This window comes from Sylvia atricapilla, chromosome 21 (genome assembly GCF_009819655.1).
Source record: "Sylvia atricapilla isolate bSylAtr1 chromosome 21, bSylAtr1.pri, whole genome shotgun sequence".
Classification (NCBI taxonomy): domain Eukaryota; kingdom Metazoa; phylum Chordata; class Aves; order Passeriformes; family Sylviidae; genus Sylvia; species Sylvia atricapilla.
In genome coordinates, this window is record NC_089160.1 from 7,350,923 (window position 1) to 7,378,670 (window position 27,748).

The 27,748-nt window shown below is 42.3% G+C and overlaps 2 protein-coding genes and 1 long non-coding RNA gene across 10 annotated transcripts in view; 2 read left to right on the forward strand and 1 right to left on the reverse strand.

The window, feature by feature from the left end:
- The window catches only part of LOC136370359 (leucine-rich repeat and calponin homology domain-containing protein 2-like), a 35,302-nt gene extending 34,078 nt beyond the window's left edge, over positions 1 to 1,224 (forward strand). Inside the window, 1 exon segment of the mRNA XM_066333722.1 lies at positions 758 to 1,224. Within this exon segment, the coding sequence (XP_066189819.1) occupies positions 758 to 1,224 (467 nt within the window).
- LOC136370588 (uncharacterized) overlaps positions 1 to 23,556 on the forward strand; it is an 87,199-nt gene extending 63,643 nt beyond the window's left edge. Inside the window, exon 2 of the long non-coding RNA XR_010745207.1 lies at positions 23,177 to 23,556. This is a non-coding gene — a long non-coding RNA (uncharacterized lncRNA). The remainder of the gene's footprint in view (positions 1 to 23,176) is intronic.
- LOC136370587 (leucine-rich repeat and calponin homology domain-containing protein 2-like) overlaps positions 1 to 27,748 on the reverse strand; it is a 91,932-nt gene that overhangs the window by 63,596 nt on the left and 588 nt on the right. For 3 of the 8 annotated variants that reach the window (XR_010745206.1, XR_010745205.1, XR_010745204.1), the window contains exon 2: positions 26,886 to 27,380. Coding sequence is in view for 5 of the 8 variants with exons in the window: in XM_066334088.1 (XP_066190185.1) it covers positions 27,307 to 27,380 (74 nt within the window). In the remaining 3 variants the exon portion in view is untranslated. Of the gene's footprint in view, positions 1 to 23,163; positions 23,518 to 24,403; positions 24,572 to 24,734; positions 25,063 to 25,330; positions 25,435 to 26,411; positions 27,381 to 27,748 lie in introns of those variants that run through there. The other 5 variants (XM_066334088.1, XM_066334087.1, XM_066334089.1 and 2 more) reach the window with 5 other exon arrangements.

The following is a 27,748-nucleotide window of genomic DNA, read 5'->3' on the forward strand; positions in this document are numbered from 1 at the left end:
TTCAGCTCCAGCTCTGCATCATCCCCCCACTGTTGGCTGAAGCTGCTCCAAGTTCTCAGGGCAGGATACGCATTTTGGCTGCAGCAGCACTGGGGATGGTTTAGCTCCATTCCTACAGCAGATCCATCACCATCCCAGTCCTACAGTGATTTCAGCTCCAATCCCACAGGCCTTATCTCAGCCCTACAGTGATTTCAGCTCAAGCCCCACAAGGTTATTCACTGCCAGTTCTGATGTTTTAGCTCCAGCTCTTCCCACCAGGTGAAAAGGTGTCTGCCTGTCAGTGAAGGATCTTCTGGAAGGCTCCTGCTCAGCAACGTTTCAGCTCTCACCCCAACATCTTTATCCGAGCCCTACACTCCCCATGCCAATCCCAAAACAGTTTTGTCCCCAGTTTTACCAGCTTTGTGTCTCTGCCACTCTGCTAACCCGAGCTCCAGCTTCCCAGCTTCCCACTGCCTCCAGCGAAAAGCTGCTCCTGGTCCTCACTGCACCTCGGTGTTGACAAGGGCATAAAGCAGTCACAGTCCAGCAGCTAAAGATCTCTACAAGCTGCTACACCCATCCCCAAGGGGGCCTGCTTTGGTGGCAAATGAAGTCTAAAGCCACAGTATAATACATTATTAGAATAATAACTAGAACAATAAAATAACACGATAAGGTGGTAGTAGTAGTAGAAAATAAAAGTAGAACAAAGTAATAATAAAGCGAAAAGGTTTTGTTACCGTTATTTTTGATATTACTTTAACCTCCGGAGCCCCCGAGGGGGACACATCGCAGCCTCTCACCCAGGAGCCTCCCGCCACCCCTGCAGGCCCCGCACCAGCCTCCGGCCCCGCCGCTGCAGGGTGCTGCAGGGTGCAGCAGCGGGCTCAGGGCCGCTGCCCCCGGAGGCAGGGCCGGGACTATCACCCCGGGACAGTGCCGCCCGAGGCCTCAGCACGGGCTGAGGGGTGCCCCAGGCCCCGAACAGATACACCACATACCGCCGCCATCACCCGCCGCACTGCCGGCAGCGCCCACCCGGGCACGGTATTTAAAGCCCACGGCACGGCCAGCCCCGCCCCGCCCCGCCGGGCCGGCCAATCCCAGCCTGAGGCACAGCCCGGCCCCGCCAATCGCGGCCCGCCCGTTCCCGCCCCCGAACCTCGCTGTCTCCTCAGGCCCCGCTCACTCCGCGCCGCCCGCTCCTTCCGCAGGGAGAGCTCCCGGCCGCGGCGGTAACGGGAGTCCCCACGGGCCCGTCCCTGGCCCCGACAGCAGCTGCCGGGACTGCGGGAGCGCGGCCTCAGGAGAGCCGGGCTGAGGGGCCGGGCTGAGCGCGCGGAGCTTGGCGGGCACGCGGGCCGTTGAAAGGGCGGCTGTGATTGGACAGAGTGGAGAAAGGCGGGCCCGGATTGGCGGGGCCTGGGGCGGGTGGGCGGGGCCTCGAGCGGGGTGGGCGGGGCCTCGAGCGGGTGGGCGGGGCTTGGGGCGTGGCCAGGACCTTGAGCTGTGAGGGAGATGTGAAGGAAGGCGGCTGTGAGTGACAGAGTCTGTTCTGAGCTCCGTGATGGGGCAGGTGGTGTTCTGAATTTCTGCAGTGAAAACTAGTTCCTAAACCTGCTTTACCGGAACTTATTGCTCCCTTTTTACGCATGATCCAACTCCCCCGAACAAAATTCCCCATAAAAAGTAGAACAAATTCTATATACGCTAATTTTGTCAATATATTATCTGCAGTTAGTTATAATATATGATGGGTTTGTGTGATTCTTTGACTTTTTTTACACCTTTTTTTACACCTTTGACTTACTGAAGACACTGTTTTGGGGCTTGGATTTTAGGGGGTTTTTTTTCATAATGTATGGAAGGAATTGTTCATGTGATAGCAATCAACAGATTGCATTTTAAATTAAGAGCAAACAAAACGTTGCAATCTTTCCTGAAAGAAAACTAAAGGGATTGCCAGGGAAATTATTCTAATTTGTGATCCACTACAAACAACAAACATTTATTATGTGATTTTTTAGTTTTGTCTCTAGATCTCATTGGAATCTTGCAGAGTTAGTCAGGAGTACTGCATTAGGTTTTCATAGACTTCATAGATTTATTATTTTTCTCATAGTTTTTAAAAATAGAGTAGATTTGAACAGCTCTGAAGTTTGAGGTAGTTCATATCACACTCTGAACTTTTAGCTAAAATCCTTGTTTTATTAAAAGAGGAGTTTGTGCAGTGATGGAAAAAGCAATATAGTTCCAGGAATACCCAGCTAATTTTCAGTTTTGTTGCCCTACCATTTCATGCAATAGTAGAAATTTTAAGAAGTATATTGACATTAAATAGTCAGTCTCTGAACCTATGTTTAAAAGATTTGTCTGTGCTTGAGAGCTCAGATTGTAGCTGGAGCCACATTTCCTGTGCAGCCTTTGTACAGCTTTCCATTGTTCTGCTTACAAAAATTACTCAAGAATAAAGAATCATGGCAACAGCAATATTGTAGATTATTTCCAATTAATTAATTGCAAATTGCTTTTGTTTATTCACTATCCTGTGATAGCAATTATCATTTCCACTTCTGCAACTCAGGGATTTCAAAAATGCCCATTTTTAAAAGTCTGCTTTTCACTTTATAGTTGTGTTTTCTGGGGTAATTGAGAAGAAGAATTTTAGTTGACAGTTTGGGGTTTTTTTTTAAAGCAAAATCTAAATTTCCCTTACTAGTTAAATAGAAAGTTACTATTTCCAGTAGAGAAGAAAAAATATTAGCAAGAAGGCATTTTGAGCATAGATTTTAATATAGATCAATTTCCTCCCTTGTTTGAGGCAATGAGAAGAATTGATTTTTAAATAAGGATATTTAAGATGGGAAGTTTTTCACCAGAAAACACAGCATGTGGTTGGAACAATAATTGCAATATTTGCCTTAAAGCCCAATTATAAAACTAATCCAAACATCAGCATTTTATTTTGTTATTTTCATTTGAAACTTACTTCATTTTACTGAAATATTAATTTTAAAAAAAAACCTATTACAACTTGTTCATTTCCACATTGAGTTTTTATATTTATTTGCATAATATTACCTATAGTAACAATATAGGTAACACTCCAGTATTACAAAATTGGACATTAAAGAAAAATATGGGCATACAGCACTTTCATAAAGCATTAATTCAGCTTTGCTGCAGGTGGACTTCATTAAAGTCTGTGATAGTGGCATGCTAATGTTGGCAAAATGGCATTTATAAGCTGTAGGAATCTCTAGCCCCTTGTTATTATAAAGAGTACTACTTTCCCCCCAAAAAACTCTTTGAATTCAGTGAATTGTTTATTTGAATCAGTATTTCTGCATCAGGTAACTCGTGTACAAGGCTAGTAGTTTATTTATCTGTTCATTCTTTTATTATCTATATGCAGTCTAAAAGCACTTAAATCCCTGGATTATTTTCTTCGAAGTTGTATTGATGGTTTAGCTTTAGAAAGACAGCAATTACATTGCAGTGCATTTTAAAAAAATCTACATTTTTGAAAAGACTTTTCTTCTAAATACAGTCTGCTGAAGTGTAATTTTAAAAACCTGTGCAGCTGGAATCTGCAATTTTAACAATAGCTGTAATTTTAATTGTAATTTGCAGACTGTCTGAGGTTAAAAAAAAAGAGGTCTTTCAAGTCTAAAGGACTTCAAGACAAAGAAAGCAGTTCAAGTGCAACAACGCCATTGCAAAAATAAATTTGGACACAGCAAATGTCCAGGTATGGACATCAAAATCACTGCAGGTATGAAATGAAAACCAGCATTGTAAAGATTTTGGTCTCTAATCTGTCCATTCCTCCTACTTTATAAAAAAAACCCCATAACAACAACAACCAAAAAAAAACCTAACCAACTAAAAACCAAAACACAAAACCCCCACATAATTTCCTGCCTTTTTTTTTGTTATTCAACTTTTTTCATTAACTGGCTTTCTCCAACAGTTAGCTGGGAGCTCTGGCACATTAAATGGATATACAGGTGTACATCTCCTGGCTAAAAGATGTACAAAAACAGTGTAAGCAACAAAATTAGCTGGGGAGCAGGATGGTGCAAATATTCTGCAACGTTGCAGATATTCAAAGTAGGTTTTTTGTTGGAGTTTTTTTTTAAATATATTAGTTAATATTAATATTAGTTACATATTAGTTAACATCTTAGTTCATATTAGTTAATATATTATAAAAATTAGTTTTCTTCTTCCCACACTAGTTGAGCTACTGAAAAGTTCTTTAGCTGTGGGAGAGGTTTTGGGGAATTAGGAATGTGGCCATATCCAGCTATGCCAGAAAGAGGGTTCCACCTTTTGAATTAGTAAATGATGCTGTTGTACACCACAACAACACAGACTCCAACTTCAGAAGGCTGAAAATTACTCCTTTATTTTTGGGATGTGTCTCCCTTTTATATTATTTTACACAGACCAATCTGATTGGTGAAATAAAGATAAACCTCTTCACTCCCATTGGTCAGAGCAGAGGGACATCAAGAAGTCCCTCGTAGGAAAAGGAATTAAAACAAAGTACAATTTACAAAAACATTTGTCTTGTTTACAGAAAATTCCCTGGGAAAAGAAATTCAGAAAACCAAAACACCTCAGGCACAAAACTAGGGCTACAAGTCTTGGAATACTCACCCTGAAAATCAAGAGCCCACATTTCTCCACAGCAGACTTCGAGTTGCCCTTGAATTGGTAATTGGAATAATTTTGACTATTTTGGCCCTCAACATTCTCTTCTGTCCATGTGCTTTGTTGGATTGCTCAGTCCTACTCAGAGGCTTTGAGTATTTTAATAATTTGGCTTGCTCAGTACTCAGTGCTGAGACAGTGGGGCTTAATGAGGCCCTTCAAATTATTACTGAAGTATTCTAAATATATATTTTAAATGAAGCTTTTAAAAGCTTCCTCTTGCTTTTAAGCTTATACCCTTCAAATTAATAAAACTTCTTCCATTATGTGATGTCATGTTTGCAATGTTTGTTTATAAAATTTTTTTCTTTCTTTGTATTTTTATCTTTTGATGCAGTTAAAAAATAAGAAGCTGCCTCTAAAATGGAAGCTTTTTTTTTGTTTGGCCACAGTATAAAGAAGACACTTGGGAAGAACAACTCAAATGCTTTTATTGCTTACATATTCTTCAAATTTCAGTCTAATAAAGCTAATTTTTTTGCACAGCAGTATTTCCATTAGTTCCATGCCTTGCTCCAGCTAGACCAATCTACCTTTATACCCTGCTGTGATACCCATTGCTACACATACAGTCTTCAGCTTTCCTCATATGAAGAGATTATCAGGGTTTTCCAGCCTGATGGATAAGTACCTTGAGACAGGTAGATATTTTCTTCAACAGAGAATTGTGGCATGATATGGGGGGTGGAAATAATAAGTAACTGTCCGTTTAAGTTTTGGTTTTTTTTGTGGTTTTTTTTTGGTTTTTTGGTTTTTTGGTTTTTTGGTTTTTTTAACTGAAATAATATTTTTGCTCTAGAGTCAGCTTTTAAAAGGGATTTTTTTAGTAAGTCATTCCACTTTACTGGATTCTGCAGAACTGAGGTGTCTCTTCATTGCAGATTTGTTACTAAGAATGTACTTGTTTCAGAATTTGCTCATCCATACTTTTGGCACTACTAAAACAAATGCTGTTCCAAAATCCTCCTGTGAACTTAAAATAAGTATGCATTACCTAGACAGGCAATGATTCAGTTTTCTCTCTTGTCTGTGTATCTGAAAAATTAGTTTTACATGTAATGCTTACAGCTCTCCCTTTTTTTACCTGTCTTGATCTGGATGGTGATCTCAATTTCAACCTTAATAGGGCAGATTAAATAGAAGAAATGAAGCTCAAAAAAGAGCCTTGGCAGACACATAACTGAACGAGCATACAGAGAGAGAACTGCCCTCACCTCTTCAGCTCCTTGTGTGAGCAGCTGATGTTCAGTTCTGTCAGCTGATGGTCACAGCCCAGGGCTGCAGCAATCGGATTGAAATGGTGGGGCTGGGCTGACAGCTGAGCACAGAGCTTTGTGTGGGACACTTCACACATCTCTGAGGGACTTGCTCTGTCTGAATACCTTCTGTGTGGAGAGAGACACACAGGCAAATGTACATACACATTTACCAACTTCTCTTTTTTCCAAAATTTTTCAAGTTTTACGTGTATTGACATCACTGCACAAGAATTTATTCAAACATAATAAACATTCAGGGTTTGGTGCTTCAACTCCTCATCTTGCCTCCAGTTCTGGCCATAAGAAATGGGCAGGATTTGGCAATTTGGTTTCAGAGTATAATCACTCAACTATATTCACCATAATTGATAATGAATGTTAAACTGAAGGTGAAAATTAGAAGCAAGTGTTCAACATATTGGTCTTGAATGACTATGATTTCTCTCCTGTTTTGAATGGACTTTTTCCTTTTTAATTAAAAAATCAAACTAGGTGTCACTGTTTGAAAAAGCCAAAAGGAATATGGGTTTTAGCACTGGAAGAAATGATCCCTTTTCCTCCACTCAGCTGTGTTCCTCTGTTTTCAATGAGTAGCAAGGCTTTTTTAGCCTGTCTCACAAACATACACTTGCAAATGCACTTGCAGTTCTAATCCTTTATGAGAAATAAGCTCCTCAGTTCCATCTGAGTTCCAATAATAGATGTTTTCAGACAGCAGGGTAGTCAGTTAGGGTAATCATGGCTAGCTAGACTGCCAGAGAGATTACTCAGTACTACTTGCTGCCCCTGAATGTTACACGGTCAGAATGGTTTCTCAGGCCAAAAGAGCATAAACAAACAGGGAGTTTTTCATCCTCTACATGAACTATGTACTGATGTCCTGGAGGTACAGGAAAACACCTTCACACAGATAACAAACTCGGACAAACTTTAATCCACAAACAAATTCAACGGCCAAGACTCACAAACAAGGTGTATGGAGGATGATGCTCCAGTGAATTCCCGGGTTCCCGGCTGGCTGTGCCCAGGATACAGTTACTGCAGGGACAGGAAGGATGGCCCTCCTCTCACACACACACACACAAACACCTCCCAGTCAAGAGCAGCCAGCAGGTCCAGCCTGTTCCAGCCAAAGGGCTGAAGAATCCCTCAGTGCAGGGGTGAAATAACCATGGAATAACAGAACCAATATGATTCCAACAGAAACCATTTATTGTTCACATTACATGCCAGATAGAGATTCTAGGTCTATGTCCAGGTGGGCACACATTTCTGGGTTGGTGTTGTGGTTTGAAAACAAACCGAGTGAGAGGCTCCAAGTCAGAAATACAATTTAATGAGAAGTAAAGGAAAATAAAATAAAATAAAATAAAATAAAATAAAATAAAATAAAATAAAATAAAATAAAATAAAATAAAATAAATGCAATAATACAAAAAGACCACTGACAGAGTCAGAATACAGCCTGACCAGGGTGATGGAAGCAGTCCAGACGAGGTAGTCTTCCTGAAGCAGTGATCCCATAGAAAGGTCTGGTAGCTCTGGTCCTCTGGGAATCCAGTGGGTGAGGGCTGCTTCTACTGTCCCAAATCCCAGCTTATATCCAGATGAGAATGCTTGGCTCCTCCCCCTGGGCAGAGCATCTCCCAATGGGATGATGAGTCATGCAGTGGGTCCTTGATGGCCCATTAAAGAGAGATAACTCCCAGAGGGAGTCATCTGTGAGTCATGGCAAGGCATTGATGGGCCATGAACAGAAGATGGTGACAGAATACATCCTAAACTACAACCCAGGACAGCTGGCCAAGATGCTTCTTCATGAGACAGGCACACATCCTCCAGGACATCCAATTGGTCAAGCGTCCATCCTCACATTGGGTTTCTCCTATCTAAGGTTTACAGTTTTTGCAGACATTTTCTCAGGCTCTCTTCTTATTTTTGATCCTGTTCTCAGTAACCTCGATGAATTCCTGAGAGTTCTAATAACAAAACTGCAAGTGGTTTGATAATATTACTCACAACCAGTTTGGCTGGTGCATCAGAATGGCCTGTTATACAGATACATTGCCACACCTCGGGATATCCAGCAGAAAAACAATCCCTCACCAGAGGCAGAGAGAGGGGTGAGGGCCCCCACTCCCAGGCAGTCCCTGTGGGTGCTGCCTCACTCCCCAGGGAACATTTCCCTTCACAGCCCCACTGCTCCAGGAAAACCACACTGGTGGTGCTCCTGCACAGCTGACTCTCGGGCAGTGTCAGTGTTACTCACCTTCCCCTGGGCAGGAGAACAGCCTGCAGCTTGCCTTCCATCAGATTTTCTGCTCTGAAGGTTAAGCTCTGCCCAAGGTTAAGGCATCTCAGCACTGGTGATTGGTCTCAGGCTGTTAAAAGCTCCATGATGCATCCCATATTATGTTACTAGCATGCTCTGTGGAGAAAATGTGCCAAGAATTTGCATGCTCTGCTGTCCATGCCTGGTGCACAGTGAGCTTTAGGTGTCCTTCTGCCATCTCTCATCCTACAGGACCATGCACTACCCTGTGGTAGTTGGGAATGAGCATCCTCTGTGGGGTGTGTGCTGCTGAGAACAGCCACTGCAGAATGATCTGTCATGTTAGTAACATTTCCTTTAGTCTGTGCCCAGACTGCTGCAGGCACTTGTTTATTCTTTCTTCTTCTCCATCTGATTTTTGTTTTAGAGTTTCCTTCTGCTGAGATCTTGCATTCTCTCAGCTGGGTTTTGTTTAGCAGCTCAAAATAATGGGGCCAGCAATGCCTGGAGTCACCTGAGAGCAAGATTTCTCCTTCTAAGCTTTAGAAATAAGCAGCACCCATATTCTATCTATGCACTTTCTTACATTGTTTTTTGAATCAAAATCTGTGTGTCTAATGGTCACTGAATTACTCAGTGTGTGAATGTGCAGTCATTTCCTCTCACTCTACTGCTGATATTCCTAAATGGAGCAGTCTTTCCTTGCTTGAATTTGAGAATCCACATTACAGCTTTTTCAACATGACCAGAATTGGATTCTATGGGATGCAGCTTCCCAGAGGCTGGGCTAGAATCCCTCATCCCATTCACCTGGTGTGGGTGTATTCTGTCAGTGGGGAGTGTGTGAGGAATCTCATTCCCATCTGGTTCTGTTATTATTACCACTCTTCCTGGGTCTTGCATCACAGATAGAACCTTGCACTTGCAAAAAAAAAAAGCAGAATTTATCTTTTTCTAGGGTAACAGATGTACAGGCCCACACCTCCACAAACCAGCTTTGTACTGAAGGCTAAGAACTTCCTTCTGAGGCATTTCATGCCTGAGGCTACTCTGTGCTTGGAAACAAGTGCCTGGAGAGCTGTTAGGCAGCACTTCTGGGGGCAGCAACAAGGAGAGAGAGAACTCAAGGGAGATGTGAGTTCTTGTCAAAATTCTATTTTTATACATCATTCTCTGGTCAGAACCAGAGAACATCCTCGTGAAGACTCCTGTGTGATAGGTATGAACGTGCTGAGACATTAACATTTGAAGTTAACATTAGGATAGTATTCAAAGAAAAACTGTAGCTGAGACTCTAAATAATAGGAGGGTCGGACAGAGAGCAACAACACATTCTAACCAACTCAGCTCCCATGACATTCTCTGTTTGTTTCCCAACAGCAGGTTATACAGATTCACAGTATAGCTTACCATGACAGGACATACAAAGAATGCAAACAAGCCTTATTTATCTTAGTCTTAAGGTGGCTGAATTGTCAGTGTTACAATACTACATTTAGAAACCCATTATTCCCTGGGACACCTTAACTGGAATTTTTACTGCACCAGAGATCTGCAGCTTGCCTTACATCAGATTCCCAGGGGTCCTCAGCCCTTGCAGGCCACAGGGCTCAGTCTGCAATTAATAAATATATATAAATAAATCTCAACCCTCAATCCAAATATAAATCATGTCCTCGCTCTCTAAGAAACTCTGCAACAAAAACCAATATTTTTTCTATTATTATGTAAAATAACTCTAGCAAGTAGTAATTCGGATTTTGTTGGGTATGCTGTTGCTCTTGAAGTAGCCAAAGAGACTTTGTGGTAGAAATGTTTTCTTCCAAGTCCTGTGTTGCTTTTAGGGCGGGTATGAAGATTTCCATTTATGATCTGTACAAGAACATTCATCATCAGCTCCAAAGAAGTTTTTGCTGATTTTCTGGTTCATCTATCAAGAAAAGATTAGGGTCATCAGTGTAGGGGGCTTGATATGGTAGAAGTTTTCCAAGATGGATATAAGGCCCTCTATAAAATAAACACGTAAGTACAAATGAATAGAGGTGTTCAGAACTTGATGCCTTTCACCTGTTCTGTTACATTCAGTATCCAGTTCCATAAGAACTCTCCTGAAAATTGTGATTAGACACCGGTCCGTGAGCAAAACCATCCCAGGGTGGTTTTCAGTATTTTTTCCTCAAACTTTTTAATAGTATTTTATAGATTCAGGAAGCTGTTAGTGTAGTTAGTTTGATTTGGGCTCACCTCTGTTTTCATTGAATTAATACCAAAAAAAAAGTGAAGTTTCTGTACATATTTTAAACAGCAACCCATAAAGGAAAAGGAAGGAAAATTCAAACAGTTTTATGCAGTTTATTATATCTGATAGTCCTTGGGAGAGGACTGAATGAATAATAGTAGATTGAATCACTTTGTAAACTTCATTCAAGAAACTTTAAAATGATGAATAAATCTCATTCTCTCAGAGCTGATGGTTTGTTTTTCCTTCTTGCCCTTGCAGAGGATGCAAGTTATTTGCTAAGTACAGCAGTAGAGTCATTCTGCAGATTACTTTACCCAAAACAAACAGGCTTTGTTCTTACCTTTCAAGTCTGCAATCTGGTAGGGTAGGTGTGCATGACAGATTCCTGATAAATAAATGCATAATAAAATGTGGCTAGACTATTTTTCCCCAATGTACTGTAATATCAAAAAGAGCTTGGCAGATACTTTACATTTGCTGTGGCAGATATGCACGTAATTATTCCTCATCCTTGCAATTGTAAAAGAAAACAAAAAACAAAAAACAACGCTTTGTTGCTGGTCAGGATTAAAACTGAAGCTTGCCTTTTGGTGGTGACATGAAGAAAAGAATTAACTTTGGTGATAGGAATTCCATTGCCTATCTATTCTACACATTTCATTCACTCAAATTCTTTAACTGGTTTGAAAATCAAATGCAGGGAGGCAGGATTTTTTTGAAGCTTCCATAGGTCTCATTACTTTTTAGTGACCTTTTCCTCAAGAACTGGATCCCACTCTTTTTCTGACTTCTGCTTCTGTAATGGGGACTGTCACACACAGAAATATCCACATTGTTGTTTTCTTTAGAATTATGCATAATTAAAATTAAAAACTTGCTTCAATGACTGAACAGATTGTTAAAAACAGAAGAGGATGAGATGGGAAATTCAAAGCCACTGGGTAAATTGGAGTGGAAACTATTGGGGGTGGGAGTTATCCAGAAGAGAAAGGCAGGAGGACAGAAAGGAGAAATGATGGTCAGGAAGGGGGTCAGATAATGGAGGGGAAAAATCACAGCAGAGTCTCTGTGGACACAAAAGCTGCATGAATGAGTAAATCTTTGGTGAGCAGCAGCCTTGACCAAGGTGAAGAATCAGGTGTCAGGAAAATATTTTGTGATCTGTATGACTTACTGTGCTATCAGTTCAATTCAGGTTACTTCACTTTTCTTTGTCCTTAATTTTAAATCCCCATTTTACCCCTTGTTGCTCTTTAAGCAGACGTTTTTCTTTCTGATCTTGCTTTACCCCAACACTTCACTGACTCAGCTAGAATCCCCTTGTCTGTACTGTTTTGGTTTGGTTTTTCAACTCTAAAAAAAGCCTGGTGCCATTTTCTTCATGATTTCACTTTGTAATTTTGGGGGCCTTTCTTTCTTTCTACTGCAGAAATAATTTGTTTCCTTCCTGTAATAGTGAGAATAATTTCACTTTGTATAAATGAAAGCAGGCCTATGATATAACAGAGGAATCCAGAAAATGCTGGTAGCAAATATGAAAATCCAGAGTTTAAACTAGAAGTAGTTTTTTATTGTCAGTAGTGAAACCCTTAACTTTTCATAAATGAAAGCCATCCTCTCTAATACAAGTGTCCTTTTCATAAGCAAATTACTGTGATATGCGGGTTGTCTATTAAATGGTTTGCTTTAGTTCAGAGACTTCATCTTTTATGGCAAATTATTTTTCTAAGAGACCAAAGCTACTTCATTAGCTTCCCAACATATGAGGCAATTATTAATTAGATACATCTTTTTTTCCTTACCAATAAATAATCTAATGCACGTTTGGTTGCAGCAAAGTCTCAGCTATGCAGCAAAATCTTCTAGCCTTGATTTCAGAAATTAGTTTTCTGTACAGAAAAGCAGTCCCTGGAACTGCTGAGCAATTGTGACCTCTGCTGGAAGCCTTAAAACGGTTTCTGATAGATGGCAACCACTGGAAATCATCATTACTGTTACTTTAGGCACTAATCTGCAGCGTGCTGGGCACTGTACAGATGGATTAAAAGATTGCACACCTAGTCTGAGGAGTTTACAGGAGAAATGGAAAAGGAGCATACAACATAAATAAAAAATATAAATGAAGTGAAAGAGGCAATGGCTCTTAAACTGCATGTGCTACTTTTGAAATAGTGTGAGATGCTGAGGAATATTCACCATGCTTATGGACATGGTTATAAGTATCCTGATAAGCCAAATACTCCAAATTTTTTAGTTTGGAACAATATCCCTTATCATTGTGTCTAAATACAACAGTGAAACAGGGCTAATTTTTTTTTTTTTTTTTTTAAGGAAGAAATTCAGTATTGAGTTTCAGCTGGACAAAAAAAATGACATTTACACATTATGACAGAGGGAGGCTTTAGTGGAAGTACAAAGAACTATATATCCATTGATCTGGGCTTGCCTTAAGCCACCATTCATGATTCCAGCCCAGAGTAAACCACGAGGTGCTCATAAGCCCAGTGTTTCAAGTGATGCAAGGCTGTGCATCAGCATGAAATGTACAATAAAACACAAATACCATTATTCTTGGAAAGAGACGTTTACTTTTGACAATTTATAGTGAAGAATGAACTGATTGAGGAGCTTTGAAAAATGCAAATGAATTTATGGCTTTTCTTAGAGTGAAGCATTTAGCATCCTGAACATATGGTTCATAAAGGCTTCAGCAACTGTTTAGTGTGGTTAAAAACAGGGTTGTGGGAATTCTAAAAAGCAATGCAGCAAGATCAGAGCTCTTGATGTCAGAAGGCCCTGAAGCTGAGGCTGTCTTGCTCTTCCCTATGCATCCCTGCCTTCTGTGATGATCTGTACAATATGACTATCATTTTTTAAAATGTCTTTGTATTGTGATTGTGTCAAAATACAGGCATGTCCATAAGAACCTCTTAGGTGCAAGTGTCATGGAATGAAAAACTGACCTGCCTGAAACTCGTTGGAAAACAGGATTAGTTTACTACAAAGAGCAGGCCATTTACTGGATGCTCAAACCTGATTGTCACACTTGAAGGAACCAGTTTGCCATCCCAATTAAACCTTTAGGCATTTTTTGAATAAATGGGAAAGCTTCCATTGCTTTTGGTCAAGTGATGAGTTTAGCCTCTAAGTAGCTTACAGTGTATAAGTAGCACTGGAGGAGAAGCGGAAAAGATGCAGAGAAGAGCTGAGAGATGGGATTTCTGTCTGCAGCAGGGAAAGAACACTGTGAACCCTCTGCCTATTCCTTATCCTTCTAGCAAAGCAGCTGGGGAGGGTGTTGTCATTTCTTGAAATTCCCAGAGTGGAAGAATATTTAGAGAAGACTTAAAAGGTTATTTACTGAGGACAGAAACAAACTTGGAATGTTTCTCTTCCTCAAGAGAGTAAGTCTTCAGGCAGTCCTTTTGATGAACCTAAATATAACTGAAATATAAATCAAATACCAAAATAACAACATTCTTTATTTCCTATGGATTTTAACTTCTTATACATCCCTATTTATATCAATACGTCTGTTTAATCCTTCTTGACTTTTGCAGGGACCTTGAAGGTGCTTTTTTGTCACATCTTAGTTATCAGGCTTGAACAATATGCTTTAAATTATTCCAGATCCTTTCGGTGCAGGTGCAGATCTAATATAAATCAGGTGGTGAAACTGTGACTCAATAGGAATGTTAGATGGTATTCTTGGTTTTTTTCTTTGCAAATTCTAGAATATTATTTTGTTTCTAAAAGACTTAGATTTTCCTGGAGGAGCACAGGGGGGAAGTAATATCCTTGAAGTCTTGGTGGAACAGCTGGAGCAGAATTCAAAGGAAAATAAGATAATTTTTTCTTTATTTTTTTCTTTGCTTTTAAACCAAGAAAAGTGTCCTACAAGAATGAAGACAAGGAATTTTATACCTTTTGAGATTGCAATGAAGAACCAGCAACTAACAAAAAACAGCATAGCAAAAAGAACAATGTAATTTCAAAGCACATGTTAAGGTAAAGTCCTTTTGAAATTACATCAGCATTCTGCTAGGGAGTAAATAGAGAGGATATTAGTCCTCATTTCCTCATTGCCAAACAGATAAGTGGAACAAGATTAGCCCAGTATGATGAGATACCTAAAATCATGTCAGGCTGCCTTTGGAATTACTAGGGAGAAAAAAAACATTCTAACTCAGTCTTTGGAAGAGCTTCTCTGTCATTGAGCCTATTGTGACTTCATGGCCACTCAGAGCCCATTTAACAGGTGTGCCTGAACTGGAGGGAATCTGACTTAAAGTCCAGACAGAGAATATTTCTGGAGATTTCAAGGTAGGACAGTACCTATATTTAATAACTTTAATAATGTGAATAACTGAAATGCTTGAAAATATTGGGAGTTATGTTTCTGATAACTGTAGGGTGTAGAGTCCAAAAGGGGTCATAGGTTAGATTTGGCCACAAGCTGTAAAAATAAGCTTGCAGATGAGCAACTGAAAATGTGATTATTCTCTAAAGATGCACTCTCAAATTGTGAACAGCTGTATTCAACTCATTTCAAATCTGAGAAACTGCAAAATCCATATAAAGTCTTTGTGAGGACCTAAATATTCAAAGTATATATTGTGCGCTATGGTAACATTTTGAAATGGTGGGTGTGAAATATTCCTAATTGAGAAAGCTTTGCCTAATATGAGAACAAGACAAATTATGACTGGCAATAACATAACTGGTACTTAAATTCCAAGCAGGTAGGAACACAAGGTGGAAGGAAATGCATTTCTCAGCCTTGCTTGAAGCTGAGTGTTGCAGGCAGTAAGCACAGAATTAGCTAAGTAATATTGTATATATTTTATACTGCTCCTGGTTCCTGTAGCCTCCTGATTACATCAGTATTCCAAGTCCTCTGCACTTCCTTTGTGGAGGAAACGCTAAGTTTGGCACCTGCAGTTTCCCAGCTTTAAGCCTGATGAAAAGGGAGTGGAAGTGAAAAACCTTTCGTTTGTTGTGTTTCTGCTGCTGAAGAGCCAGCAGAGGGAGCCTAAGGAACAAAGCCACTTCCCAGGGTTTATTAATAATGCAAAGGTACGTAAACAAATAAATAAAAGTCTGCCATGGTAGCCTATTCCCTGTAGGAAAATGAGAGGAAAAATAAAATCAGTAGCTCTTGAATGGAAAATGGTAAAATCAGTAGGGAAAGGAAACTTTCCTAGTAAACAAGAATGCAATAAAATTAAAATTTTAAAAAATTTAAGTTGTAAGATCTGTAAATCTCTGTCAGATAGGCAGAGAACAAATGGTGTTGCTATGTTCTTGATCCATACCCGAGAAATTTGTTGTTTACTTTTGCTTTTTTTATCAATGCTCAGAGTTTTAAAAAGCAGTGTCTTGACTTTTTCCTTTACATACCATTGTCTTACAGGTGCTGTGACTTTGGGAAAAATAGTTGGGATAAATTTGCACTGCACTTTCTAACACAGTAGAATAAATGTCCAAGAAAATCCTGAGTTATTTTATCTCTTTACTTACCTCAGCAGGACAATCAAATCAGGAGAAATGAAGCAATAAACAAACAGGAAAATAAAGCAAATCTCTTCTTCAAGGAGCTACGTCAGATACCTGAGTTGGCTTTTTCAACTTAGACAAGCTCCAGGATCATTTGACAGAGCAGTGACAGGGGAACTCAAGTTCCTGCTCAGCTGAGGAGCCTGGGGCACTCTGTTAGAGCACCTTCTTTCAAGTGTGTAAATGTTGCCTGTGCTGGCATCTTCGAGGAACATAATTTTAGGAAACAATATAAAAGTCTTGAGAAGACATGAAGAAGAATCACAAGTGTGTTCTCAGGTGTTTTTTCTTTCCTTGTTTTGAAATATGTATATTTTTGTGCTTAATCTTTATGGCACTACTAGTTAAAGAAGGGTTGGGGTTTGAATGAAATTATATCAAAGATTTCCTAAGAATTGGTGGCTAGAAAGATTGGTTAATATTGAATAAGAATTTTCCAAGAACAATTTTGCTGTTAGAGCCCAATATTAATAGTGTAGCTTGTGGCAGAGTGTCCAGAGGGTAAAATGATACCCTCTCACTTAGTTTCTTTCACTTGTGGAGTATTAGAGAGCAGCTGCTGAAACGAGTGTCAGTGATCTATAGACTTGCTGAATGTACAGTTCATTTCCAGCTCCACACACATTTATTTCATGTTGCCACTTCTGAGTGCCAAGTTTGGGGGTGCTCTCCTTGAAAATGCAAGACTATCAAGTTATTATGCACACTGTTCTGATTTCCTTTTCACCTCCATAAATAAAACTGGTTTATGGCTTTGACAACAGGAAAGCAGACCCTTCATTAAAAAAATTCTGAGTTCCTTTCTCCTTCTTTTGGGTCAATAAGCACTTGGCTGCCTGCCTCTTTGCAGCCAAGCAATCAATCCTCTTCAGAAAAGACCTAGACCAATTTCACACTTGCTGTGTACTTCATAATTGGCCCAGTTCATTCCAGTGTCAATTTTTATTTTTTTTTTGCCATGATGATAATCTTTTTCCAGTAGTCCTAAAGTGTCACCTTGTGGCTTATACTGGTTATGGATTTATATATTCAAGAGAAAACATATCTAAGCATCAAATACAGAAAATCTCTAAGTTTCTCTCCAGGTATTGATAAAACTAATTTGGAGAGTCAAGATTATTTTATTTTAACTGAGATTGCATTATTGGGGTTTACTTTTGAAATCACTGGTGATAGGTAAGAGCAAAAATCTACTAAGTAGTTCATAATCTATTTGGAATCTACTGACAGATTTTTCTATGGTTCAATAGAAAGTCAAATTACTTTAGGATGTGTGAAAAAAGAAAACATAACAAATATTAGATCTTTAGAATTCTAACTGCTGAGTAATAAACCTAATTTTCCCACTACAGTGAGACAAACAGAAATATTTATTTTGAGTGGAAAATGTACGTGTTCCCTATCTGTTTTGCTGGTGGGTAGGGTCAGAGACACAGACACCAATTAAGGAACAGTGGTATTTGCTATGATGTAAAACTGCAAAGAATCACAAAAGGATGAACTAAGCAAGGCACCTAACCATGAGCAAAGAATTACAAAGGGATAAGCTGAGCTATGCTAATCATTGTTACAGAAGAATGCCTACAGTGATTGAGAAAGATACATCACCCAATGAAGATACATCATCCAAGTCCAAGAGACATCAGTTTTAGGGGCAGCTGTCACAGCCAAGGACTGGAGACTCATGGCAGTATCTGGGAACTCCTGCAGTGCCTCCACCTTTGCAGGCCACGAGGTTCCCCCACTCTGCTGTGACAGTGATTCAGCTTTGACACTGCTAAACAAACCAGCTGACATAATCTCTAATTTCATTTCCCTGCCAGCTTTCTCCCAAAGCCTGGCCAGGCTCAAGGAGGATCCAAGGGTGTTGTCTTTGATCCCACACCCCCTAATTAGGCTGGATGTGGCTTTATCCTGTTTCTAGATGCAGAAAGGTGAACACGTTTTGCCAATAAATAAATACATATAAAAATACTTTGCTAATGAGTGACTATTTATAAAACATTTAGTTGGAAGGTTCATAGAGGTCAGCTTTGGCTTGGGCTTATTGTTCAGGCCTTGGTACTTCACTGACCCAGAGCACAGGGATCTAAATCCATTTGCACAAAGGGCAGTGGAATTAATGCATAGACAAAGATGATCTTTCTGAGATGAGTGTTGCTAATGAAAAATATTCCTGTTGTTTCCAGCTCATTTGTGTGTAATATTTTATACAGTATAACATGTCTTTAAAATAGATTTTTGAGTTATAAGTTGTGAATGAGCTAGCACCGATACCCACTGTAGTAATGACTTCCAGTGCTGCTGAAATACCGCTAAAGTAAATTAGATATTGATTTCTGACAAAATGGAAGATTTGTCTCATTGCTGAATTTTGAACCTTACATATTAAATAAGAATTTGATGGCTGATGCTAAAACTTATTGTTCTGTTTGATGTGTCCAGAGTCCTAAACTGAAAGATGCCACTGCACAAATGCTCAGTCTAAAAACAAACAAATCAAAACAACAATAGCAAACTGTTTTCCCACTCAGCTCTGCTCTGCTGGAGCCTTGAGTGATGACTCTGAAGTGTTTCCTTCTTGCCAAATCATTTTCTTGGGGTGTCAGGTTATTTCTGCTCCAAGCAGTGAATTAATGGCAGCTGTGACTGGCACTGTCTGTGTTCACACACACACAGGTGGATTCCTCACTGGCTGACATTGTTCACTGAGAGCAACATATTGAATTCATTATTGCTGGATATCTGTTATCTGCAAATCTCATGTGTTCAACCAGGCTTGCTGATAAAGCAAGAGAAATTTTGGAACCAAGAACTTGAAGAAAACAATTGCTGACAGTTTAGCACGAAAATTTTTTAAATTAAATATGTATCAAAAAAATGTATCTTTTTCTTCACCCTTTAGTATTTAACTTCTCTTTTAATATCAAAATTATAAACCTTGTGTCAGAATATGTGATGAGATTCTGCTGAAAGTCACTAGCAATGGTATAAGGATACTGAAATTATTTATGTCAAGTGACATGAAGTTAAATGAGCTAGACCTTGGGTTCAAAGAGAAGATGAGGTTTTATGTAAATTAAAACAGATTTTTACTGGCCACTAATCAAGTGTTTACCTGTTTCCATTAAAACCACATTGAGTTTAATCAGTATGCCTTCTAATGTATGCATTTCCCTCGAAATAAGGAGCATATTTGTCATGAATATTTAAATTGGATTTTAAGTCCATGAAAGTTTAATTTAAATAAAAAGTGAGGTGGTTTTGTCAGGGTTGAAAGTCAGCATCCTCAGATCCTATTCAAAAGTTGTAAACAAATTTTCAAATTAATGGTCTCCAAAGAGTTCTTCTTATCATTAGGGATTAAATGTCTTTAATTGCAAAAGGCTTAAATGTAACTACAGTTAATGGAATGCTATCTGTACATAAATATAAGGGTTTTGTTTCTTAGAACTATAAGAGAATAACTCAGAAATGGGCAAAATACAGAGTATTTAAAATATAAAATGTGTAGATATAACTGCACCTTATTCAAATCTCTGTTGATAAAAGGCCTGTGCATATTGATTTCTGTGAATATACATTGTATGTACACAGAAGGGAAACATTTCATGCTGTAAAGAGAAACCGGAATGCAATGAAGCAGGGAGCTGACAAATGAACAAGTAAATGATTTTATGTTCTCCAGCAATTCAGAGCACAGCCTGCCCCGTGTTTTCACAGGAAGCAAGACAGACCACCAACAGCTCAACTTCCTGTGAGTAGTCGATGCTTTATGACCTTTGAAGTTAAGCCCTTAATAAAACCCTGCTTCTGTTGAAGTTGATTCGACACTTATCATGGACTGGAATAAACAGACACCCCTATTATTCCCAAACAGAGCTGTGTCTTCTTTGACCCTCAAGGTTTATCTCAGATGAGCCAGAGGCAATACAGAGGAGCTGTATTGGAGATATAGTATTGTTCATGATGCTCTTTAAACAAGCCCACAAGTCCACGTGAGGAAGGCTGTCAGCAGGCTGGTTATCACTGCTCCTCACTGTCACAGGGGCTGGCAGGGCTGTTCACTCACTGAGTCACTGAAGTGTTGCTGGAAGATGAAGGGCTGGATATAAATGATGTAAATGTTGGTGGATGGATGCACTGTGCTGTGATACTGGCTGTCACTCAGATTCACTGAGCGGAGGAAATGTTATTCCTTGCTGGAGGAGCTTGGGCTCACCAGTTGGAGGGGATTCCTGGTGTGTAGAATGAATCCTAACAGACAAGATGGGCTGCAGAGATGTTACCTGAGGAGAAAGGAGCAAATGGGCAGAGATAAATGTTGACAGGGGTCATTCACAATACATGCAAGTGAGATCTGCAAAGCCATGGAATTGAAGGCAGAATTCCCTGTGGCTTTAATGTAACTGGGGTTTCACTCTTGATTCCTGACCTGCACACTTGCTACTTCCAAGTTCCGACATGTACTCCTCTCCCCTGCCTTGCCTTTCAGCTCTTTTGGTTTGACAAACAGCCTTGGCATTGTTTGTTAAACTGACTTCAAGTGTTTTGATCAAGACTTGGCTTAACAAGGTCTAGAAAGTGCCCCCTTTCTGTTGAAATGTTAGCTCTCTAAGATGTGTGATAATTGCCTTTATTCAGTGATTATTTTACCTCATATTTTCACAGAGAAATTCTCTCTAAAAGAGTTTTACCTGTGAGTCATCACTGGCCCAAACTGAATAGATTTGCTCCACTGGCAAGGATGATAGTGTAAGATTCAGACAGGGAATGGCAATGGAGAGGTAGGAATATTTTTTTATTCCTACTCTTGAATACAATCGCTGGTCTCCAGCTTTTGGCTCATGTGTCTCCCACAAAAAGAAACAATAAACACAGGTTCATTACTTTTGACTTTAAAAAGTAGTTCCCAAAAAACTCAGCTCATATTTAAGAAACAGAATCTCAGTTTTTGTCTCAATTTTTATTCTTGCTTTTTAATACAAACCAGAAAACACTGTGGAAAATAGCCCTCGTGTATCAGAGAACCCTAGCAAGTTAAAAGGCAGAGAAAAAGCATAGATTCAAAACTTTTTAATCTTGAGAAAAAGACCATCAGATTTCATAAAATGCTTCTTGTAAATGTTCCTTCCCCATCCCAGTGATGGTAGTTTGGTTTTTCCTGGTTCCTGCCTCACTGGAGTTGTGAGGAGAGTGTGAGGTGCCTAATGCAGTCAGAACTTGCCATCTCGTGGCACGTTCGTGCACTACCACGGTTACAATTCTTGCCATCAATTAAGGATTTTTACATTCAACAAAGTGTAGATCAGCGTGTGTAGGCCCTCATAAAGGTATCTAGCCTAGCCTCTCTTCAGACAGTAAAAAACCTAATGGGGGGACAGGTATCCATTGGTGCTTTATCAATCACGGCAGCTTTAATGAGGCTCAAATGATGCATAAGTTATGCACGGACCAGGCTGGCGGCTCCTCCTCAACTCAGCGGCTCCGGAGGCTCGGCCGGGGGAGAGCGGACACACGGACACTCGGACTGATGGACAAATGGACCGACGGGCACTCGGAGTGACGGACAAATGGACACTCGGAGTGACGGACAAACGGACACTCGGAGTGACGGACAAATGGACCAGCGGACAAGCGGCCCCGGCGCTCCGGCAGCACCGCGGAGGCGTCAGCAGTGATTCCGCCGCCCCGCTCCCGCTGTGTCCCGCCCCGGCCCGTCCCGCTGGGCGGCCACAGCGGAGCTGGTGACATCTGTCCCTGGGCTCCGTGCGGTCACACGTGCCGGGACACTCCCGCGTCCCCAGCCCGGTACCGGATAGAGGCGGGCCCGGGGCGCTCGGGGGCCGGCCTTGGAGCCCACCGAAGGCGAGCAAAGGCGTCTCGCCCTGCAGGAGCAGGACGGGGCGAGGTCCCACCGGGGAGCGGCCGGTGAGTGCCGGGGCCGGAGGGAGGAGGGCAGAGGACGGGGCGGGCGGCGAGTTCACACCGATGCTTCTCTTGGCTCGCTGTGGCCACCAAACGCGGACCCTGGGATGGCAGCTCCCGCTCCAGCACCCAGAGTGTGCCGGGACAGCGCCACACACAGCCGTGGGGCCAGCAGAGCCCGCGGGGCTCCGCACGGCGCACAGGACGCTCTGGTTTGCAGGGACGGAGCGGCCCGAGCTCCTCCCCTGCCCGTGGTTGACTTAATGATTCACGTTTTTAGCCCAAGTGGGAAAGGTAAAGGCACGGCTTTTCTCTGGCCGCGCTTTTCCCTTGCATGAACAGCTGGGCCTGCCCCGGGCCCCTTCTGCCCTCTTCCACCACCGGGGCAGTTTTCACCACCCAGAGTTTGTAAACCAGAGTCGGATGCAGTCGAGAAGGCTCCAAGGGCCTCCTTCAGCCTGGCTCTGCAGATGCTGAGGCTGCTCTGGGCTCTGCTGGGGCTCAGCTCTGGGCATGGCTGGGCCCCCTCTCCCCTCACACTGCTCCGGTCAGCTGAATCACAAGGGGATAAGGAAAGATACTTCAAGGGAGATGAGGTTTAACAGAGTTTTTATTCAAAAAACAAGCGTAAAAAACTAGCTCTCTTACCTAGCATAACAAACTACCTGTCCTGCTAGCATAGGAAACACAATCACAGAATGATTACATGTGGTGCTTTATTGAAGAGCTCTGGGAGTCGGGGTACAGACCCAAATCCAACTCCAACGAGGGCTCAGAAAGGATACACTTTTATAACCCCTTTCGTTATACAACTCTATGTTAATTGTTAAGCCTCCATTGTTCTATTACATACACCCAAGCATGAATTTTGGTAAATATGTTTCCTTGTGATTCTCATGATTCTAGTTAAAGGTAACGATCACATTCAGCTACCAACAATTGTTACAATTATATCATCTATCATATGATGATTAGCTCAGTTTAACCCGACCTAGTAGAGAATAGTGCTATTTCCAAGGCCTGTGTATCTAAGAACAAATCATTCTCATCCCTCTCTTCTCCCCTGATTACCCAGGCAAAGTTATACTCGATTTGGTTAGAACAATAGCATGAAAATGACATCCTGGTTGCAGTGAAGCTGAGGTTCTGCTCCCCGGCTTTGTGGCCTCAGAATTAATTTTTAATTTTAACCCTGTCCTATCATAACTAGTATAGCAAACCAGTTGTCCTAGCTAGCATAAAAACTACCTACCATAACTAGCTCTCTTAGGTAGCATAAAAAACTAGCTGTCCTAACTACCATAAGTCTTAGCTAGAAAAACAAACCAGCTGTGATAACTAGCATATCAAACTAGTTGTCCTAACTAGCATAAAGAACTAGCTGTCTTAACTAGCATAGCAAATTGGCTGTCCTAACTACCAAAATTAACTAGGCTAACTACCACGGCAAAAAGCTGTCTTCTAGTGCTGTGTCTCCACTGCTCCCTCAATTGCTTTGCTGCAGTGATCAGAGGTATCAGGCTGGAGAAAGGTTTGGCTGATGATAAAAATGGATGCTGCCAAAAGAATAAAAAATAAAGAAATGAAGCATTACTTTCCAAACTCAAGCTCCTTACAGGCCCTGTTGCAATAGGACAAGGGGAGTGCTTCTAAACTCAAGGGAGGGTCAGTAGACTCAGGTAAGACAGAAGGAATTTATTTTTTTTTACAAGGAGAGAGGGGTGACACTGACAGAAGTTGCCCAGAGATGTGGAAGGTGCCTCACCCCTGGAATCATTGAAGGTCAGGTCAGGCAGGGATCTGAGCAGCCTGATCTGCTTGAAGATGGCTCTGCTCATTGTGGTGCAGCTGGCCCACATGACCTTGAAAGGCCCCTGCCAACCCAAGCCAGGCTAGGATTCTGCTTGCTCTCCATTAGAAAAGCACCAAGGCTGCAGATTACAGGAGGGGACCCAAAAAGAAAGCCCCTCCCTTGCAGTGTTTGCCCTGCTCTCCCTTGCAGCAGCCCCTGGGCAGAGCAACACTGCTCCTCACCCAGCTCCAGGCTGTAGTGAGGCAGTGCCACAGCAGCACCAGCAGTGCCTGGGTCCCCACACCTCTGGGCTCCCCTTCTGCCCCATCAGAGCACGAGCCTGGGGAAAAGCCAATACAGCTGCACCACTGTCACACCCACAGCTGCCCACAGCACTCCAGGGTCTGAGCCCCACACTACAGGGGCAGCATCCTCCTGGGCACAGATGCTGCTCACAGATCACTTTTCTGTACCAACAATAAAACCCAAACCCTGATGCAGCCACAGCTGCATCCAAACAAGCTTGCCCTGCCAGCCAATACCAGTGAGTCCTCTGGGAATTTCCTTCCACCCTGTGCACAGCAGCTCATCCCAGCAGAGCCACCCTGTGCACACAGCCCTGTGCAAACACTTGGACATCTGCCTCTTACCATGGCCAGTTTGCTTGAAGGAGGTTCTCCTTCCACCCACTGTTAGGTGGGTATCCCAAAGGACCAGATGTCTTGGGGACAATAAGGAGAACTGCTCACAACTTCTGGGGCCATCCATTGAGCAGTGCCCACATGGAGCTCTGTTGATCTTGCAGAAGCCAAAATCGGCTGAGGACAAAAACAAATACAGTCAGAGTTAGCTGGAATTAAAAGCTCAAGAAACAGAATTCCCAGCTCTAGGTCTGAGAATGCACTACTGAATCCAGCTGCCAAAGTCCTCGGGGCTGTAGCCAAGGAAATATGCAACTGGTCACTTAAAGATACCCTCAGCTTTCAGGCAATGGCTTTTATTTATTCATTTGAAGCTTTAGATTCAAAGGAAGGGACATCCACAAAGCAAAACCCCTCCTGACACCCTGCTCCTCTCCAGACCTCTCTGCACGTTGCAGCTGCTCTCAGCTGGCAGCAGGGTCCGGGCACTCCCAGCAGCACTTCTGGGAACTGGCCATCACTGGGAAGCAGCCCCACACCCACATCCTGGGAACACTGTGCATGAGCAAGGATACCTAATCTGGACAGTGCCCTCCATTCCCAGAAGGATGCTGGAGCTTTTCAGGTATCACATGGATTCAATGAAGGAAATCCAGGGCTTACAGACACTGATATGGAACAAGAAACACAAAGATAAAAATTAACAGTCTGAATATACAACAGAAGAAAAGGCAGTTTACAATTTACAAAAAAAGATGAAATGCAGGATGGAAAAAAATGTTTAACAGTGTTACTCTCCTGACCTGGGACTAAGATAAATTTGGCCTCAACAATGGCAGTCTCTACCAGCTGATGCATCAACATTTTTAGAGATTAAGACCAGGCAGCATATCCTGCTCTGAAAGATATCACTCCATATGCCCTCCAGCAAAATACCTGGCCCCTGCTTGTGTAGAAGTCACTGACTTGAACTTACTCTTGGCCAACTGCCTCAACTTCAGTGTGTTTCCAGGCAGGCTACCCCATGCTCACAGTGTTCCCTGAAAGAAACAGGAAAGGTGCTCAGTCCAAGATGGAGTGTGGAGTTACTTGTGCTATTTAAAGAATTTCCAAGTGCCTTGCCCTGGAAAAGCAAAGATTAAAGATACCCCTTCCAGATGTAACAAAGGCTTCTCCTCCATGGATCCTGCAGACATTGTGCAATCTTCTCTTGGGGTTTTGCAAGCCCATCACTCCTCCCATGGTATCCACTTTCCCTGTTTCCCCATTGGTCATGGGGCCTGGTGTCAAATTCCTTTCTTCCCTAGGGTCACTTGCCCCCTGTCCTGCCCCCGGTACCACCCACAAACCTGAGACCCTATATATAACTGAGAAAACCCACATGGTCCCTCTCTTTGGCTCTGGATTCATCTTCAGCACGCTGGAATAAACACTTGCTGGGAATTGATCTGGGGCTGGGAGCCTTCTGCCTCTCTGCTGAGCCAGCCTGGTAACTGTGTGGTTGTGTGAGCTTGATTGCTGCCTGAACACTTCTCAGCAGTTTCTCTACAGATGGTGACTGGGATTTAGAAAGGCTGTAGCTGCACTCCGAAAAGACACACTGTTATAATGGAGACCCCACCTTGCAGCAGAGCCAAAATGCAGCCCCACTCTCTGGGGCTCTGTTTGTTGCCTCAAGTTTGCCTGCTTTTCACTGTTTGCATTTGTTCTTATGCAGCTTCAAGTAAACTATGTATATTTCTAGAAATTGTGATTGATTGTTATGTTCACCAACGAGGTTGAAGAGGTGGCTACCTGTGTAGCCAATCTTGGCCTGCTTGTAAAAGGTATTTAAGATGGAGTCAGAAAATAAAGGAGAGTGCTTTCCTGCTTGACCTGCTGCCTGCTTCGTCCTTTTGTGTCCCTAACAGCAACAGGGTTCTGAGCCCCTTGTACTCAGGTGGGCAAGAGCAATAAGCTACTCAATAACATTGAGCTGCAGAGGAACACAGTGCAGCTGACGCTCAGACACACACACCACATCCTGTTCTGACAGACAAAGCAGAGAGCAGACGTACTCAGCACCATCAGGCACCTCTCCCCTCTGGCTGCAGGACTGTGCTGCTGTCAGAATGCTCAGCCCATGGTGCCCCAACAGAGGGAGGTTCACTGTCCTCTTCCCAGACAAAACGGTGGCACTTTACCATCGTCTTCCCAAACAGCAGATACTCATGGTGCTCCTCCCACACACAGATATGTTGGCCCTCCTCTTCCCACATTGCATGATTCTTCCCAGCCACTGGATGTTGGCCCTCCTCTTCCAACATTGTGAGATCTTTGCTGTCCTTTTTCCTCCACCACACCTCATCCCACACCACAAGACATTTTCCATCCTTGATCCACACTGCTGGAGCTTTGCCATCATCTTCCAGAATAGTAGAAAATTCACCACCACCTCCAAAAACTTTAGTGGGAAGTTCAGCGTCATCTCCAAGAACAGAGGGAAGTCGACTTTGTTCCTCCTCTCCAGCCTTCTTGTCATTCTCCCCTCCAGCCTCCTCTTTGGAGAGAGACGGAGCTAGAGGAGACCCTGATGCAGCTTCTGTGCTTTGTGGACAGACAGTAGTGTGAAGGACAGGATGATGTAGAACATTTATGGTCTTATTTATCCTCAGCTACACATCCGGCTGCACTAAGGAGAAATAACATTCTGAGATGTTCAAACTAACCGTGGGCTAAAGTAGACATTGCTACTTATGGTTGTGAATTAGACACTCCACCAAGGCTAAAACCAGCATGTAATCTGCTCTCTGCAAAATCATTACTGCAGCTGTTAAATAGCTCTTCAACAGAAAAGGAGAAAACAGCCAGGGATCCATTAGCTTCTGCTGCGGCAAAGACAGGAACTTTCTGTCAGCCCACAAGGCCAGCACTCATCTGTAACGAACCAAAGGTTCCTTTCCAGTCACCAGAGGAGGAGCTTCTCGGTAGCCACGTGTGAGATGCCCTGCAACGAGAGAGGAAAAATTAACCAGATGCTGTCAGGAAAATAAAATGTCAGTGCTAGAAAATCCCACGCAACAAGACAACCGCAGGAGAGAGCGTTCTGCTTTCACAATATCCCCACAGGAGTCCTTTCATCGAAAGCGCTGCCGCACACACGGGGACAGCGACCACAACGCCCCAGAACACACCTAGCATCGCATCCCGCGGTGAGCTCGGACACACAAACACACACACACACACACACACACACACACACACACACACACACAGAGCCCCGGGCCCTAACACACCCACACACACCCACTGCACCGAGAGCCCCCCAAAGGCCGAGCCCCCCACTGCCCCCGCTGCCCTCACACCCCGGGCTCC